Source organism: Drosophila busckii, chromosome 2L, assembly GCF_011750605.1.
Source record: "Drosophila busckii strain San Diego stock center, stock number 13000-0081.31 chromosome 2L, ASM1175060v1, whole genome shotgun sequence".
Lineage (NCBI taxonomy): Eukaryota > Metazoa > Arthropoda > Insecta > Diptera > Drosophilidae > Drosophila > Drosophila busckii.
The window spans coordinates 11,729,924-11,748,712 of record NC_046604.1 but is presented as its reverse complement, the minus strand read 5'-3'; the positions used below and the strand labels follow the sequence as shown (position 1 = coordinate 11,748,712).

The 18,789-nt window shown below is 37.8% G+C and overlaps 2 protein-coding genes across 8 annotated transcripts in view; both read right to left on the bottom strand.

Moving 5' to 3' along the window:
* The window catches only part of LOC108594271 (lachesin), a 34,323-nt gene extending 18,205 nt beyond the window's left edge, over positions 1-16,118 (bottom strand). For 3 of the 7 annotated variants that reach the window (XM_017979403.2, XM_017979406.2, XM_033294583.1), the window contains exons 1-3: positions 15,899-16,118; positions 8,156-8,790; positions 1,605-1,679 (exon numbers count right to left, since the gene is read on the bottom strand). In XM_017979403.2, the coding sequence (XP_017834892.1) occupies positions 1,605-1,679; positions 8,156-8,474 (394 nt within the window). In that variant the 5' untranslated portion in view covers positions 8,475-8,790; positions 15,899-16,118. Of the gene's footprint in view, positions 1-1,604; positions 1,680-8,155; positions 8,791-12,336; positions 12,352-13,058; positions 13,076-13,439; positions 13,455-15,898 lie in introns of those variants that run through there. The other 4 variants (XM_017979404.2, XM_033294574.1, XM_017979405.2 and 1 more) reach the window with 4 other exon arrangements.
* On the bottom strand, positions 14,875-15,498 carry LOC108594272 (GTP-binding nuclear protein Ran-like). The gene has a single exon (XM_017979407.2). It carries the CDS (start codon positions 15,496-15,498, stop codon positions 14,875-14,877), a length of 624 nt encoding a protein of 207 aa, XP_017834896.2.
* Positions 16,119-18,789: the final 2,671 nt, after the last annotated feature.

The following is an 18,789-nucleotide window of genomic DNA, read 5'->3' as shown; positions in this document are numbered from 1 at the left end:
TTATGTAGCACATGAAATTAGGATTTAATGTGCATATGTCTTGGTGTGGATTTATTGCATATCCTTATGCATATCCGCTAAAGCTTAACCTAATGTTTATGATAAATGCCAACGTTCAAGCAAATCGTTTCTTAACAACAGTTATACATGTGTGTGTATGTGTGTGTTTGCTTAGCATACGCTGCTTGTGGTTTTGCAGTGGCTTAGCAACGACTCTTTGCTTTATTTTGTAATTGTTATCGGCTCTACAAAAATAGACTTGAGCCTATTGATGTCTGTTTTTGAAGTTATGCCTTTGGCTTATCGAACTCTTGCACAATTGTAAACTACAATTATGTTGCCACTAGCAAGCGGCTTATTGCTATAAGCTTCGCATTCATAGGCTCACACACATTTGGCACTTTAAGCTCACTTTATTAAGTAAACTCAACTTGTCTTGTCGCCATGCGGCATTTCAACTTAATAAGCAACAACAACAACAGCCAGCAAATGGCGCTATTTAAATGCTAAACAACTCTATTAAGTTGCACGACACTCAAACACACACACACACACACATACACGCGAGCGTATCAAAGTCACACATATCCATGCCAAGGGCAGCATTTAGAGCTGGGCCAAACGTAACGGGCATGGAGCCTCAGCACGTTTCAAATACAATTTACAATAAATAAAATTTAAAAGCGTGAAGAAAAAAGAAAACAACATTAGAAATGCTGCGACAAGTGCGCAACAGCAGCAGCTCAGACAGCGTAAAGAAAAAGAGAGAGAGAGAGATACAGACAGAAATCGTTGAAACGACTGAAACTGACTTAATGGCGCCTCAGCATTGGAAGCAACACTAAACACGCGAGTTGCGGGCAGCGGGGGCAGCCATGAGCACGTGACAACACGAAAAGAGAAATTTAATTAAATAATAACGAATAACAAATGCACTATAGGCAGCAACAAAAGCCTACAATATATTTAGCTTAAGTCAAATTTAAGTTAATCGTAGCGTTATAGCTGCTAAGCTTAGCTACTTGCTAAGTTGTAGAAATTTATTTTAAAAAATATATTAAGCTATGTTTTAGTTATTTTTTAATAATTATTTAACATAGAAAATTATTAGCAAATGTAAAAACAGTGCGTATACTTAATATTTCTTATAAAATGATACTGCTGTATTTAAAAAAATTAATTTATTTAAATAATATATAAAGCTGAGTTTAAGCTAATTTTTTAGAATTATTAAGCTTAGGAAATTATTGGCAAATGTTAAAACAGTGCGTATACTTAATATTTATTATGCAACCTTTAATGCTGTATTAAAAAAAAGAATTTCTTATTATATATAATTTCTGGCAACATTATTTAAAAATTTTAATCTTTAAATTTTATTACACTACGTATACTTAATATTTCTTATGCTTACTATGTACTGCTTAATACTTATTGCTATATTTATTACAAAATTGCGTTTTTAGCTACTTTTTTTATTTTAATATTTTGCAAACATATTTTATAAAAAATATTTATTTATTTGCAACTGAGTTGCAATTTTAGCATAAAAACGAAAGCTGCCTTTATATTTGTTTCTACACTTCACTTAGCACTAAGCTCACCTTTCTCTGGTATCGTATTGATTGCCGTATCTTCACGTATGTCCTCCAGCAGCTCCTCATGATTTTGCATTTCCGCTGTAGACGCCATGTAAAGAGTTGAGTAAAAAAAAAGGTTAGAGTTATAAATAGCCAGCGAGCAGTCATAAACTTTTGTAGTTACCGATATTACCTATTTAAATTTTTGGGGCTACGTTGAGGTCTGTGGCAATTCAATTTGCGGTGAAAGCAACAAACACACGCGTATATAAATAGACAAACAGCTTGCAGAGCAAGCACAAAATGTATACAGAGCAAGCATATCGTATAGTTGGGTCGCTGTGCTGAGGTGTTGTGTGTGGTGTGGTGTGTTGGAAATTTTTTGCAATAATTTAGCGCATTTGTTCAACGCCTTCTTTACGAGCAGCTTGTAATTTTCACAGCCACAAAATGAAGTTGCACAAAATGTGCGGCAATTTGAGTTTTTTTTTGCTTTTGCGTTCGTTGCAGCAGCTGCACATGACGCTGCTGCGAAATCAATAATGGAGCAGAGTCCTTGGTGGGGCGGAATTCCCTTATCAGGTTGAGCAATGCGTTGAGTGCAAAATCATTATCAAATATTTAGTAAATGCAGCCAAATGTGTAAATGGATTTACGTTTATGCATTGCAATTGGCTTAGTGATTAGCTTAGCATTAAATTAAGCTAGGATAACATAATTAGGCGCTTGAGTTTGGCGAGTCTATAAAGAGTCTCAGCTGTGGCTTGCTGGCAATTCAACTCAATCTGGCATTATGAGCTGCAGTTGCATTTTCACGGTCACGTCGAGTTGCTGCTGCTGCTGCTGCAAATCACGTCATTGCCAAAAGGCAGCCAAGCAAGATGCAAAAACTTTGACACAAACTTATGCAGTTCCTATTTTTTTTTAAAGCGCTTTGTCTGCTTGACTGCTGAAGCGGCACGTAAGCGTAGCTTTTGCAACATTTGTGGCACATGAGGCACACAGCAATATGACAGTCTGTGTGTGTGTGGGAGCGCCTGCAACTATGCAACACAAAATATTACAAACAGGCTAAGCTGCCAAGTCGAGCACAAAGTCGTTCGCCGCCCTCAAACTTTAGCTATCGTTATTACTACTGCTCTCTCCACTCTCCCCCCACCCACTCAGTCTTGAAGTCAGCGTTGAAATCGAATTTATTGCATACTTTGCTGCTGTGCGTTGCTGCAGCAACCACAAATTGCTAAAACGCCTTTGCCAGGCCCCAGCTGTGACATTTGCAGATATTTGCAAGCCACCCACACTCAAGTCCGCGTGCATTTGGTTGGCAGCTGTTTTGGCATTTATTAAAAAACACAGTTGAGTTGCTTGCCAAATTAATTGAAAATTTGTTGCCCCATTGTCTTGACTATTTATTCATTGCCCTCTGCGCTTGCTTTATATTGACGAGTCCAAGGTCCTAATGCTTATAAATAACTTTATTTTGTGTGCTTGCAAATTGGCAACGTATATATATATAGATGTATATATATGTATGCCAAGGTGGGTCGTAGTAAAAATCAATAGAATCAAAGGCAGAAAGTTTTTGCTTGTAGCAATCACTTGGGGCTTATTAAATGCCAACTTGCACTAAGTTTGTTTGCCAAGCTGCTGCTGCACCGAAGCTCGTCTCTAGCTATTGATAAAGAATACAATTTATTGTAATATTAAATTATCACAGCTAATAGCTATCTTACATTTCGCAGCCATTAAGCTCGCGCAGCTTATTGAGCGCACTTCAAAAATTGAGCTGCTCTTGCTGCTTGACTGCACTCACCTTCAAAAACGGACGCAAGGCGCGAGATAAAAAGCAAAAAAACCTGAAAACTTCATTAGCCAAAAAGCACGTCTGCTGCTTCAGCGGACAGGGGCAGGGGGAGGGGTTGGTTGGTTCTTTTGTTGAAACCTCGGCTGCCATAAATTGCGCGGTGGCAAAAATAAATGTAAAGTAAATGGCGCTAATTCAAAGTAGATTTATTTATGATGCCATTTTTCTTGCGGCAGCGCGCCAAGAAATATGCTTTAAATTTGCAAACAGAGAGAGAGCGACAGACAGACAGACAGACAGACAGACCGAGAGCGAACGATACAAATGAGAATCTATGTATCCGCAAAATTATGCAACAAAAACAATAAACGCCCAAAGCGCCGCCATTTTATGGACAGAGAGTGGCCTAGTGAGTGAGTGAGTTTTCCGCTTTTCCTTTTACTTGCGCGCCTTTTGCTCTTGGCATGCGGCATTTTAATTTACGCATCCTGTGGCGTCGGCCTCGCTTTGAGAATCAACGCACCTGCTGCGTTAGACAACATTAGAGAGAGCAAGCGAGAGAACTTAAGGCTGCTCATTTGAGCTGAAAAAATATTCTCGAGTCAGTGTCAGTCGCGTGGACGTGGACGTCTGCTGTTGATTTTGGGCCATAATGCCAACGCATTTAAGCCAATTTTCGTGTCAGCTACCAATGATTTATTAGCCAGAATCCTGCATAGCATGCCCGCCAGCCAACAGCTTAACGCTCGGCTGAGAGCCAGAGCCAGAGCCACAACGAGAACTGAGCATGTTGACAACAACAACAAGAAGAAGCAGCAGCATCCTGCCTTAAATTTGTGCAAATTTGTCTGCGTTTAGTAAATTGTTGTTATTGTTACTGTCTGTTCTGCCTAATGATTACAATTAGGCCAACTTTCCGCCCGCTACGTTCCCCTGAGGTGTGGCAAAGCGTAAAAATATGTAAACAATTTGGCATTGGAAATTTGTTGAAAATATATTTTCTAGGTCAAACTGTTTGAATTACTGGCCACGCAATTAGTAATGGGAATTTAATCATTTGTATAATTTATTTGTTAGTCAATAAAGACTGAATCATTTATGCAATTAGTCGGCTTTATTTATTATTAAATATAAAAAAATGCACACAGCATTAATTAAGCGGATATTTAGACAAATAAATATTTTTTTAAATTTCAACAACAATTGCAAATGCACTACAGCATAAATATAATTTATTCTTTAAATTTTAGTTTATTCTTTTATTCTTCTATTTATTGCAAAAGACTTACAATGTATTATAAATAAATATAACAATTAACAATTGCTATAAAATCACTCAATAAAATAAATTAATAAATTATTAAAATAAAATATAAAATATATATTTTAAACAATATAAAGTAAAGTTGCCACATAGGTAATATCAAACTAATTTAATAACAAAATACACATCTGAATAAATTGGAAAAAAAAAAACAAATTAAATTTAATTTCCTCAAATTAATAATTCTGTATAACAAAGCGAAATATATACTAATGCAATATAAAAAATTGTATTTTGATTGATTGATTTTATAAAAACTTAACGCTAAATAATTTTTTTTTTTACATCTTTAATCTTTGCTTTAACAACAACTAAATATTTAAAGCTTATTCAAGTTACACATTGAAATATCGCTTGGCATTATCAATTACACCATAATTTCATTTGCAGCTAATCCATTGCCATCAATCTCCTTAAACAAGCTACAGCTATAGTTTGCTGGCTATCTGACGCCGAACTTTGCAATAGCAACTCGAGAGCCAACTGATTATAAAACTGCAGCTTGGCGCAACGAAACGAAAACGAAACGTGTGAAACAAGGGACTGGATGCTCACAAGTTTGTTGCGCTGAACAAGTTTGTGCAACTGTCAAATTGGCTGAAGTTGAAATTTAGTGTTTAAAATGTTTTGTGTGTGGCTGCAGTTTGTTTAAGCTGCTCTGTAGTCATGCTAATTGGCTTTGGGCTGTCGTAATATTTGCATTATAAATACAAAAGAGTCTGAGCATGGCCCTGGGGGTAATGTGGCCTGGCCTGGTCGACTGGCCGGTCAAGTGGTTGTAAATTAAATTTGTGCGAAATCAAACTACAAAGAGCAAACTTCAAACGAGATAAGAACAAACGCAGCAGCTAACGTGAAACAAACATTTGCCAAGAGCCAACAGCAACAAGAGCCAAACACAAGCAAAAAACAAAAGCTGTAAAAACAACAGCAGCGGCCCCGAATAAAAGTGTAAAAAATAAAATACAAATTACAGCAAAAGCGACAATAACAACACACACACACACACACACACACACGAACACAAAGAGCTACTGCGGCTGTGATTGCCATTTTTTGTTGCCAGCCCGTTGCGCATACGCCCCGGCGACAAACTAAACAAAAGCCAAAGCGCAAAAAAGTGTTGCATACTTTCAGCTGCAATGCAAAAGCGTGTGAAAAATTCTCACACACACACACAGCTGCACATTTACTGAGCTGGCAAAGCAAAGCAAGAGAGAGAGAGAGAGAGAGAGGGAGGGGCAGCAACAATTTTTGCTCAACCAGCTGGGGAAATTGTTGAAAAATTGTCAAACAATTGCTGCAACGTGTTGGGAGTAAAATCGGCAAACTCTCAACGGGGGGCGCCTTGGAAACGAGCTAACTGCATTGGGAATTTGATGTGCGTTGAAATGGGGGCGTGGCCAGCAATGGTTGCAGTCGAATGCAATTTAATTTGACGCGAGCACAATGCACACGTAACAACAACAAAAGCTTAATTTTTATATTAGTGGTAAAGTTGCCAAACTACATGATTCTGAAACGAAAAAGTTAAGCGGCAGCCCAAAAAGTTGCCAAGAAATGTTATTAAAATATAAAATAGCAAATATCAAATGTGAGCAAGCAACAACTGGTTTGCTTAAAATTCAAAATTCAATGTGTGTGTGTGAGCAACAAAAAAACAACAAACTTGCTCAACATGTCGCAGCATAAGCCCAAATCGGCTCAGAGACTTCAGACTAAGCGCCATCAATCAGAAGTGTCAATCACTGTTTGTTTTTTCTTTTGTTTCCTTTTTTTATATTGTACAAGTCAAGTGACCCACACACACACACACACAAGCAAGCAAGTGTATGGATTTTTGAGCAGTTTCAACATTGTTGAGCAATGTCAACTGCTGTCCACTTGTTGCTCACACACACACACACATAGAAAGCTTTGACACAAAGAAAATTTAAGTGGCCACAAGCACTGGGTCTAGCTTGTGGCGGCCTCTTGTTTCTCCCTCTGTGTGTGTGTGTGCGTGTGGTCACATTTGGGGCTGCGACAAGTGACTGTCAGACTGCTGCTGCTGCTGCATTCGTATGCTCAATGTTGCGCATACGCCACGTGTACGCTTTAATTATGCTGGGAACGACTTAAGCCTTTGGGCCAACTTAAACAGCCACTCAAGCTAACCAAGCACGTGCTACAGCCAACTGCCCAACAGTCGCTCTCTTACTCCTCCCTTGTGTGTGTGTGTGTTCGTCTGTGCAATGAGCCAAACTGTTTGCCGTGGCTTTCTAACTCTTCGTTTTTTGCTAGTCACACATAATTCCAACTCAAGTGACATACAGCTTTGGTTCTTTCGGTGTGTGTGTGTGTGTGGGTGAGATACTAAAAAGTTTGCTGGCATTTTGGCAACAGCGCCAAGTTGACCTTGTGCTCTAAACAAAATCAAACTCAACTGCAAATAGAGCGCAACCATTTGCGCCATGCGCTTGTCAATTGCATAAAATTGAGAATAGAGTAGCAATAATTGGAGCAGCAAAGTTTTGCATTTTTAAAAAATAAGCATTGAACATTAGCAACTAATCTGAAGCTCAAACTCTGTTATTATTTTAGCTATGGATAATCCATTCATAATCTTTAATCTATATATTATAGAAAAAGTATAGAAAGAGATATATAGGTGCTCCTATATCCAAACTTGAACGCTTTTATTTTTATTTTTTATTTCGAAATCGAAAAAAACACAATATTAAGCAATAAAAAAATATTTAAAAATCTGAAATAAATCACAAAAACGCCCTTGGTATGGTTTGACTGAATGCCCGAAAATCTTTAGAATGTTCGCTGCCGAAAATTTTAGAATGTTCGGCTTAATAACTTTGGAGCTTTGGGCGGCGCTCATACAAACGACGCTGGCGACGGCGTCGCTGCTGACGCTACAGCTAAAACGAGCTGTGACGCGTTAGCTGTTTTGTGTGCATGTGTTTGTGAGTGCATTCGTGTGTTTTATCCACTTGTTAGCATTGATTTTTCGCCAAGTTGTCATTTTCTAAGCTCGGTTTATAATAATTTTGAAATTCTTATAAATTGTAGCATTAAATTATTGCTGAACACGCAACTTTAAACACAAACAATCAACTATAAACGTAAATGTAAGTAAATTATTATAAGATTAATTCAAATGCACTAAGCTTTTTAGCATATGCTGTTAATACAACTAAGTAAGCTTAATAATTTGAGAGCATGGCTTATATAATTTTATATATTTTTATTAATTTAAATTTCGTTTAAATAAACTAAATTCAATTAAATAAACTTCAATTCGTTTTCTAGTTAAGCTCTTCGTTTTAATTTCAATGGAACTCATCTGCACTGCTTTAAGCTAGCCTAAGCTCCTTTCTATTCCTAGAATTTGCAATTATTTTGCACAACATTTGATATGCAATTGCTGTGGGCAAAGGCTTCCTGTGAACTCACCCAAATGATGTGCGATATGATCGTGTTCCTCGGATTCGCCAATTATGAAATCAGTTTGCTCATGCTGATGCATCAAATCGAGATGATGCTGATGCATTTGACTGTCCTGGTCGTCCTCCTGGGCGGCGGCGGTGGCGGTGACGACCAGCGTACGGGCTAGGGTTAGCCAAATGGTTGAGGCTGCTGCAGCGGCGGCGGCAACAATTAGCCATGAGCATATTTCCGGCATTTTATGTTTCCGCTGCAGTTTGAAAGCGCTTCGGTGTCGCCGTTGCGCCAACGTTGCATCCGCTGTCAGCGGAAATATTTTAATTCTCATCTTTGCTGCTTTTTGTTGTATGCTGTATATTTTATTTTATTTGTTTATGCGTGCAGCGGCGATTTTATATATGCGTGTTAAGCGCTCGACTCGATGTTTATGCTTAAGCGCGCGAATTTACTTGCGATTGTGTGTGACGTTAGTTAAAAATTTAGTTGCAGCCCTTTGTCGACTGTGGGGCTGAATGGAATCCATTGCATAACTGCAGGCGCTGCAATGACAGCAAGCGCAATGATAACTGTAACTACAACTGTGACTGTGACTCCAACTGTAACTATGCGTTCATTCAAGTTGTCGTTGCTCGGAACGTGCTTGACTGTAAATATAAAAAATGTATGGCATGTTTGTAATTCTTTGCTGCACTTTATACACATTCATTATGATTATTATACATTTATATTTGCTGTCTGTCGGTCTGACTGTCTGCGTGCTTTCATCATGACATTATTAAAAAAATATAACATTTTATTTTTGCATTATTTATGCGAGAGAGAGCGAGAGAGAGAGCGAGCGAGCGAGCTCATGGCCATAAATAATACGCAGTTTAATTTTATGCATTAATAGTTGTCAATGTTTGTGGCTTAATTTGTGGCTGGTAATGGGTTAACTGCTTATTAAATATGCCGTTAGCTAATTGCTGACAACCTTGACTTGCCCAACTACGATTACTACGATTAAAGTTAAGAGTTGGTGTGTGCAACGCCCTACGGGGCGTATGAGTAGCTTGACATGCATACACTTGTCGCTTTTTTGGCTTAAATACTTGTCTGCCCTGGCAACGGATGTTGCCTTTAATTGCTCTACAAGCGAAATTCTAGCCACACAATAAAATGTGTTACCAAGAACTGGGTAACTATGGCTTACCAACAACGCTCTGAAAAACTTGCGGAACAAAAGTCAAGCAGCAGAAATTTCAGCAGCAGCAGCAGCAATAGCAAAAAGGAAATGCAAGGCATTTAAACTTTTGGACAAGTTTAATTTCCGTCCGAAAATAAACGAAACGAAACTCATTGAAAGCAACTTGCTCGGACAGCTATGAAATTGAAAGCACTTGGCAATCTTTGATGGAGTTGAGACCGAGCGAGAGCAACAGCAATCAACTAATTGCGGTGCGCCTTTGGTTTTCGGTTTGTCTTTGCGCTCTCAGGCATTCCAAATCAGAGAAAACAAAGCGCAATGCTTTGATAAAAGGCAAAGCTTTCCCCTCCCCCCCATTGTTATTATCTAGTTATTACATATTACTTTTATGATCAGCCTGTCGACATTTTTTCGCCCTTCTGTCTGTCTCTTTTTTTTTTTATCAGTTTACCAGGTGAAATTAATGAAGAAAAATGTCAGGCTGACCTTTTGTGTTCGCTTGTTGTTCGTTTGGTCAGTTTGTTGTGTTTCTTTTACGGCTTTATGGCTTTTTGGCGGACTGCAGGGCGTTTCATTGCCCGCTGGCATTGCCGTAAAGATAAGCGCAGGCCACGCACCAGAACAACAACGTTGAGCGCTGAAAGCGCTGAATAAAATGTGACAAATGGTTTTTTATTTAATAAATTGGCTTAACCAGTTGGCGTGTTATGGCCATGGCCAATGCCATAGCAAACGAATATTGTGATATTTTTATAAGGGCGAACGCGTTGACATTTATGGGCGTAATTGAGTCAACTTAAAGTGATTAGTGGGCGTGGCAGCTTGACAGTTGCCTATCAAAAGAAATATGCGCAAAATTTCTAGAACTGTCGGTATTAAGTTTGAATATAAAAAGCAAATACATAAAAATAACTTCTTTTTTTTTTTTGTAAAATTATAAAACTCAAATGTATTAAGATGTGTATTTTGCTCTTAAATTAGTTTGCTTAAATTAGTGGCAACTTTACCTTATTATATTTTTCAAATTATACTAAAGTAATACTAATAATAAAATAATACTTCAATAGGATATAAGAAAAAATAAATTATGAAAGCAAATATCAATCAAGTAAAATTATTAAATTAAACATATATTCAAAATAATTAACTGAGCAAGAAAATTCGCTTTTTTATTTATATAAATTTATTTTAAAAATGTTTGTAACAAAATATAAAATAAAAACAAGTAAAATAGATTATTTATCAAATTTAATTTAATGTCCGTATTTTAGTTAAAGTATTTTATATAAATGCTCTTGTTTATAAGCAAAGCGTCATCATGTTCAAATTAATAAGAACTTCAAAAATATATATTAATGACAATTTTATAAATATAAATTATTTTTAAAATATTTTTATTCAATATGAAATTGAGGTCTGCATTTTAGACAAAGAATTTTATATAAATGTGTAAAGTTTTTGGTCAAATTCAATTTTATAAAAAATTTATATAAATAGTAATAAATAAATTAATAAATTGCAATATTTTTTATATATTTTTTAATGGCATAAACTAATAGTTAAGAGCATTTTGCTTGCTTCTTTACAATGTATGCTAACCAGTCTGCCTTGACTCGCTCAGTTTACTTAGCGCCTGCCCACGTTGCATTTAGCCTGCTTGGCTGCCTGCTTGGTAGTTGACGTTAGCTTTGATTAACAGCTTAGAGACACAAGTGGCACAGCTGGCAGCTCCAGCTCCCTAGGCAAATCAGGCGGCAAAGCCAAACAATGTCATAATGATAAATAGCTTGAAATAAAATCTACTCGAAGCAGTCGCGCCACGGACACGTCCACGGGATACGGCTGCGGATACGGATACGGATACGCAGAAGTCTTAAGTCAACAAATTTTTTTTCGTCGTTTGGGGTCTAAGCGTTGACACCTTTTTGGGTTTGTGCATCATTAACATTTTCATTACGATTGTTGTTATTGCTTGGCGTTGTCTTTGTTTTCGCTGCGTTTCTGTTTCTCGTTTTGTTTTGCTTTTTGGCTGGGCTGTTCACTTTTATCGGCGACTGTCAATCGGCAAATGTGACAAACAATGAAATGCGGCAACAGCGCGCGGGCGAGTTCAAAATGCTCGTCCGACTGCCATTGACAGCAGGCGATGCCGCTAATCCTGTCCCAATGACTGCATTCCTTGCTTATTTCGGCACAAATGAAATAACAAATGATTGTCTGAGCTCCCCACTTCCCACCCCCCCCTCAGTGAGTGCCTCACGCGATGTTTTGTTCGTCTCTTTGTATGCCGCAAGCCGCTGCCACATGCCGCATGCCAACTGCCGCCATAAACATTCTTAGCGCTGCTTGATTGCGTGTCAGCAGCTGCAGCGAAGGCAGCGGCAGTGCCTCTTGCCATAAAGGGCTCGTTTTATGTCACCTGCTGGCAGGTGGGTGGGTTTGGGTTTGGGTTTGGGTTTGAGTTTCAGTTTTCAGTTTTCGGCTCTGGCATTCGCTCTGGCTGTCGCTCATAATATGCATAAAGCGTCGCAAATTAAGCCAAATAGCTGTTGGCCATAAACATTGTCTGGCAATGCAATGTAACTATTTTGTTTTGCTTGAATTGTTGCCAACACAGCAAAAAAATAAAAGCAAAAAACTGTAGCACAGTCGACAGTTAACGGAAGTTGCTGTCAAAACTAAATTCTTTGCCCAAAAATTGTTGCAAACATTTTGTGTTTTACAAAACATTGCTGGCCAAGTGGCGCCAATTTAAGCAACAATTAAGGCATGAGCTAATCAAATGCAACACGAGTTGGCTGCTTTGATTAAATTAAGCATTTTACATTTTAAGGGAGTAATTAATGCTTAAGCTTGTGTATAGAATATTTTGTTGTTGCTAATTAAATAAACAATTGATAGCATTTATTAAAATTTGCACTACTTTGTAGACAATTTATTTAGATTATAAGAAAATTGTGTACAAATTCTTTGAATTTCTTAGAAATGCAATAGTAATAATAACCTTGGATATTATTTATTCTTCAGCTTTACTTCACTTCATTAGCAATAATTTGTTTAAAATAAAAGTTAAAGCACTGAATCTTCATAGTTCAAGTTAAGGCAGTAGCAAATAATTAATTGCCAGACGTGTGTTGGGTAAGCAGCAATTAATGAATGATACTTAGCAAGTTAGCAAGTGTCATCTGCTAGTAAATTAATTGTTTAAAAAATAAAATTAAATGGCTTGCTGCAGCATATCAAATCGAATTGCAAAAACAGCTTTGAGTTAATGTTAATTAAAATTTTATGAACGGCAGCAACTTTAAATATTTCTAACAATAATCAAATAAAAAGCTACAACTTTGATTAAGCAGCTTCAGTCTATATACTCCAAAGCCTACTCTGGCATACCAGAATATCATAAATTGTATATTCGCCATACAAATACTTAAAAAGTAAAAGTAACAAAATGGCTTTAGCCCCTTTGATAGGCTGTTATAAATAATTTAAAACTTGCAGCGCAACAAAATACGTTGCACACTGTTTGGCTTGTTTATAAATTTTTGTGCATTTATTTTTTTATTTTGAGGGGTGTTCCAGTTAATAAAGCTACGGACTTTTGGGTAACTGAAACTGGATTTCCCATTTTGCAATGCATTTTGGCGTAAAAGGCATCAGCTCACTGTCCGTTCATGTCCATGTCAGTCTGTCAGCTGCCTTATGCATGCTGCTGTTGTTTCTTACTATTGTTGTTGTTGTTATTGTTGCTTCAGTTGTTGCTGTTGCTGTTGCAGTTGATTCTCTTGGTCTTTTCTCAGCTGGAAAATTTTTTAATATAACACGCACACAGGCAGCGACGCCAACGCCAACGCCAACGCCAACGCCAATGCGCTCTGACACCCGCGCACACTAACTAGCCGCTCACCCCCCCACTGCAGCCCCACAGCCTTGTCAGCTTGATGCCCAGAGCGCGTATTGCAATTTTTTTTCCGCCTTGCATTTGATTAACCTACAAAGGCGTTGGGCGTGGCCGTGGGCGTTGCTACTTGCTGTACACATAGCACTCAGTTTTCTTTTTTCTTCTTGTGTTTTTTGGGGTAGCACTGCTGCATTTCCTCAACAAACCAGTATAATACGTATACGCGGCGTCTGCCAAGAGTGCAAGCCGAGCTGCAGGCGAGGACAGAAATGCATAAATACATAAAAAATTGGCCAGCTTACAAGCACGCTTACATATGCAAAGGTGGTGGCGCAGTGGGGGGAGCAGAATGGGCACAGCTAGTGGCTACTGTGTGTGTGTGTGTGTGTGGCGAGTGTTTACATTGTTGCAGCAGAAGATTTTGCCAACACGTGTTTGCTTTTGCCTGCATCCGCTTCCTGTTGGTTTGCCCCAAAGCTACAACAAACTTCAAGTTTTTTGACTTTAACTAAAGCTACGTGATAAACCAGCAAAGATTTTACTTTCTATACCACACACATGTGGTAAGGTTAAAAGCAAAAACAAAATTAATAAAGTGCTGCTCAATTGGCAGCAGAAATAAATTAATTAAATGTAAGTAAGCAGCAATTCGAGCGTAAGTTAAATGCAGTTTTATAAGCAAGAATAAATGCATTTATTTCCTTTCCCAACTCTTTTGCCCTTTTATTATTTTCTTTGCTCTTTTTCTAATTTTTATCTTAAAATGTGCAAATTTTTTGAAAACTTTTTTCTTGCGATTTAAATTTTTTCCCACTATACTTAGTTATTAGTACATAATTAAATCTTTCTTTTGAAAATAAAGATTTCACATAAGATTAATTAATGCCCAAGAACTCGACCTGAGACTAGCATAAGATTAAAAATAAATTGAACTTCTATTCAAACATAAAAATTATTATAATAAATAAAAAAAAATTATAATAATAATAAGCTAAAGCATTACAACTCAGTCGATTACATTATTTTGCAACTCTGCGTAGATCTAAATAAGTGTTGTAAACCAAATCGTAGCAGGCGCAGCAATTAGACACAAATTTATTGCTACAAAAAAATATAAAATATTTTCAAATGCTGCGCTTGCAACTTTGTTAGCTTTGCCTGGTGGCTATTACATATAAATATAAATATAGCCATTCGATTAGCTATGCCATTTAATTTCTGCTCACACTTAAAGCGTGCACGCGCTTTTAAAAGCAACTAAAGCAAAATGCTATGTCAGCCATGGCTTTTAATATTGCCAAACAAACTATGCAGCCAACACTGCATGTCAGACATTTTGTGGTTTTTATGATTATAGCACAATCGAGTGCATATTGCCTAATTAGCGGGCAGCTGCAGCAACAGCAGCAGCAGCAGCAGCAGCAGTGAATGCCACACAAAGTGCATAAAATGTGTGTGCAGCTGCTATAGAGAGCGCAAGAGCTGTGGGCAATTTTATGCGTACATGTGCAGCCATATTTTATATTTTGCTTATTGAAAGCCACAAGATACTTGTTGGTTGTATGACCAACTGCAAGTCTTTGTTTGCTATGAAAATATGAAAGTAAAACTCAATTTACTATAAGCAATGCTTAGAGTTTATTAGTTTTTTGATTTTGCATCCCATTCATCATCGCGTGGCAGCACAAATGGCTGGGACTGCTCATAGAATGCCAGCAGCAAACGATCCTGAGTGGACAGCAGCGTCTTGGCTGGTGGATATGCCGCCAGCTCTGGCACCAACTGCAGCTGCGCATCCTCAAAGATTTTTGAGGCTAACCAAAGCAGCGGCTTCTCGCAGTTGACAAATGATTTCACCGATATATCGAAATGCTCAACCAAGTCTGAAATGCTCCACGCCTTGCCACCAGTACTGCCCAGATCCAACTTGTTCGAGCATATGGCAATGGGTATGTTGCCAAAGTAGTACCAAATATCGTTTTGATAATTGGACACGGGCGTCGAGGAGCGTCCGCAACTGCCATCGATCATTATTATAGCAGCAGCAATGGGCAAATAGTCCCTCTCCTTAACTGCCTGAGATTCCCAGAAGAAAAATCGCAAGGGACCGCGTGTGGTGTGCAGCTTAAAATTGTGCATTTCACTTGCTTGACTGGGCGTATACTTTTCTTTAAATTCGCCCGTCAGATGGCGCTGCACAAACGCGGACTTGCCCGTAGCGTGTACGCCAACAATAATGATATTCAATATAGCTCCAGGCTCCATTTTTTGCATTATTTTTTAAAAGATTTGAACAAATTTTATGTAGCTCTGACTCTAACTGAAGTTTTGCACGCTTAGTGTTTTGACATTTAAAGCAAAGCTATGTATATATATATAGGCCATGGGTTATATTGTTTTTGAACCAGCAGACTATAATGAGCTGCGCTCGAATGAACTTGCACAAAAACCAAAAGAATAAGCGCAGAGCCAGCGACAGCGACAGAGAGAGCGAAATGCAATCAGCAGTACTTGCAGTTGCTAAAGTAAACAGCGTAGTCTACAACGCGGGGCAGGAAACCAAAGGCAGCAGTCAAAAGGAGTCTTGAGTTTTGGCTGCTGGTCGCACAATTTGCGTTTGAAGTGCAAAAAATTCAAGTTGACAGACAAAAGTTTTGCTGCTTACGTTGGCATAGTTTGTTGTTAATTTTAAATGCTCACACGCACACACACACACACAGACACATGAAATTGAATCCAAGTGCTGTTACAGTTACCGTTACGCTTAACACTTCAACACTGTCAAACACATTAACTCAAAACACGAACGCGCATCGTTCGGCCACGTCGTTCTAACGTTTGCTACAAATTCAAATTTTACGCCGCCGTGACGCGTCCGTCAACGTTGCGCACTAAAATCATACTAAACTAATTTACTTAGCAGCACGCACTGATTACACCAAAAAAAAAAAAATATAGCGCCAGTTGCTTTCGCAGCCGAGTCGTTGCGCTTCGTTTGGCGCACGAGTGTGCGAAACGAAGCGCTTCGTGTGTGAAGTCAACAACGAAGTTGCCGATTAAACGAAGTTGCGTTTGTGCTAAGCAAGAGCGCAGCAATTGGCTTAAGAGCGAGGCTATGTTAACACACTGTTAATTAACATAGCGCTGGCTGCTTGTAAGCTAAAGCTAAATCAAGCATTTAAAATAATAATAAAATTATTTTGTGCCAAGTAAGCGCAATTACATATATTTTTATTAAGTATACGCAGTGCATTTAATTTTTATTTTGCTGCTGCACTATTTATGCTGCTGCTTTCATTGATTGCACACAATTTATTGATTTAACTGGCTGACCACGCTAACTAAGCAAAGTCAAACTACAACTACCAACATATGCAATCATTTGCATACGCACACTCATGTGCTTACAAAGCGAACGCCATCAATGCTAAAAATCAAGCATTATTTATGCAAATTACACGCCATTATTATTAGAGCCAATGTCCAAACAAAAACAAAATCAAATCAGCAAGTGAACAACTGCTCAACCAAATATCCATCATAGTCATTGAAGTTTGTAGCGTGTGTGGGGTGAGGAGCAACCAATTTGGCAGCCGGCATAAATAAATTTCTACTTAATGTAGGTCAGTGCTGTTAAGAGCATTGCGCTCTCTTAGTTCGCTCGCTCTCTTAGCTAAGCAGCAGTCGTAGTCTGCAGCAGCAGCAGCAAGTTGAAAGTTTGACAGTTGGCGCTAGCTTCGACTCCCAGCGGGGACGGCTTGCATAATATGAAAGTTACTATGATGTTGGCAATTGCTGCACTATTCACACTTGAGCACAGTGACTACTCAAGCACTCAATTAATTATTATTACTTCGTTGACTGTTGACGGTTGCCATAAGCTGTTTTGCATTTTTCGCCAGAGCGTACATTTAATAAAGATTGAGTGGCTGAACTAGCATTGAAATTAAAGCTTTAAACATTTAACGAGTGCATTTTAACTATTTATTATTAGCTGTAATTTTATTCTTATGCCTTGCGCGTTGCAGCAAAACTTTTGCCTTTCGGTCACACATAAATAAAATAATAAATGCAAACGGCAAAATGAAACCGAAAACGAAACCGAAAACGCAAACAAAACTTCAAATATACATATTTTTTGCTTACACTGAAACAAGTTGGCAGCTCGGGCGGCAGCGGCAGCGGCGGCGGCGGCTCTTTGCTAACGCATTATGCAATTCAAGTTGCCAAAATTTATGTACAAACTCACTTAAGCAAGAATGTTTATGCGTTCTGTACGGCAGCCAAGCTCATGTGTATTGGCCCAACACCATCACCCCCTTTTACACACTCTCTATGCTCTTTGCTCATCGCAGAGTTACCTTCCGCTTACATTTTGTCATTGCTGTGCTGGCTGCTTGCTTAATTTTTTGTCAAATTTGTAAGGCACGCACTAGAAAACGTAATCAACATTTTTTTGTTTCGTTTACTTTTCGCTTTATTTTTATGCTAATGACTTAAATGCAAAGGAATTTGCGTAAATGGTCGTTAGCAAATTGCACTGCCATTTGATAAAATGTTCAAAATGTGTAGCTAATAACAAAGTGTTGCCTACATTTCAGCGCTTCGAGTTAAAATTGCATTCAGAGTATTAATTAGTTAACAAAGCATTTAACTGCTAAATAGCTTATCGGGAAAGTTCCCACAAAGTGTTATTTTCATTAATAGCAGCACAATGCAGCAATGCATTCAATAATTGTTTGATTTTTTACAAAGTTATGGCAGCCAATTTGCTTTTGTTGTTAATTTTAAGCTCTGAGTAGCTGTAACTTAGCGAAAACACATGCGATACAAGAGTTTTTTACAGTTTTGTATGCATAAGAGTTTAAAAAAACACTTTCTCTTCCATTTGTTTTATAAACAAATTCTTTTGACATAGTTATGAAACGAATATGAATGCTGCCTAGAATGGAATTGAGAAAAGAACTAAGTTCAAGTTGAATAACAGTTCAATTTTATAATATACATACATATATTAATGTTTAATAATAATAATAAACATATGTGTTATACTAGTTAAAAGAATAAGCTGCATTCATAGCTGTTTGAAGTCATTGCTTATTAGATTATTTTTAATTTAAAGACGAACAAATGAATCAATTTGAAACGATTTGTAACAATTCAAAATTAATGCGTTACTATAAGTGTTTTAGATTATATTTTTTGTACTCAATTATTTCATACCATGCATTGCTGGCATAGTTATAAATGCATTGTTAACAAAGCTCTAAGTTGCTGTCAACTTTGTTAACAATAAATTGCGCTACCGCAGCTTGAGTTTTACTGCTCTTAGATCTATTTACATATAATTAGCGTGTTAACAGTGAAGCCGCAGCAAAGTGTTTCGCTTTTTTGTACTTGTGGCAAGTTGAAGTTGCACTACGAAACGGCCATAAAAAAAAGCGAAGGGATAATATCATTGGCATGCATAAAAGTTTGGTCTAAAGGCGGCGGCGGGTTCGCGTTGCCGTCAAGGCGCCAACACTTAATAAAGCAAACAAAATGCCCAGCGGGTGA

Excerpts from the sequence above, each read along its gene's own strand:
- LOC108594272 (XM_017979407.2), bottom strand. The coding sequence starts at position 15,498 with ATGGAGCCTGGAGCTATATTGAATATCATTATTGTTGGCGTACACGCT.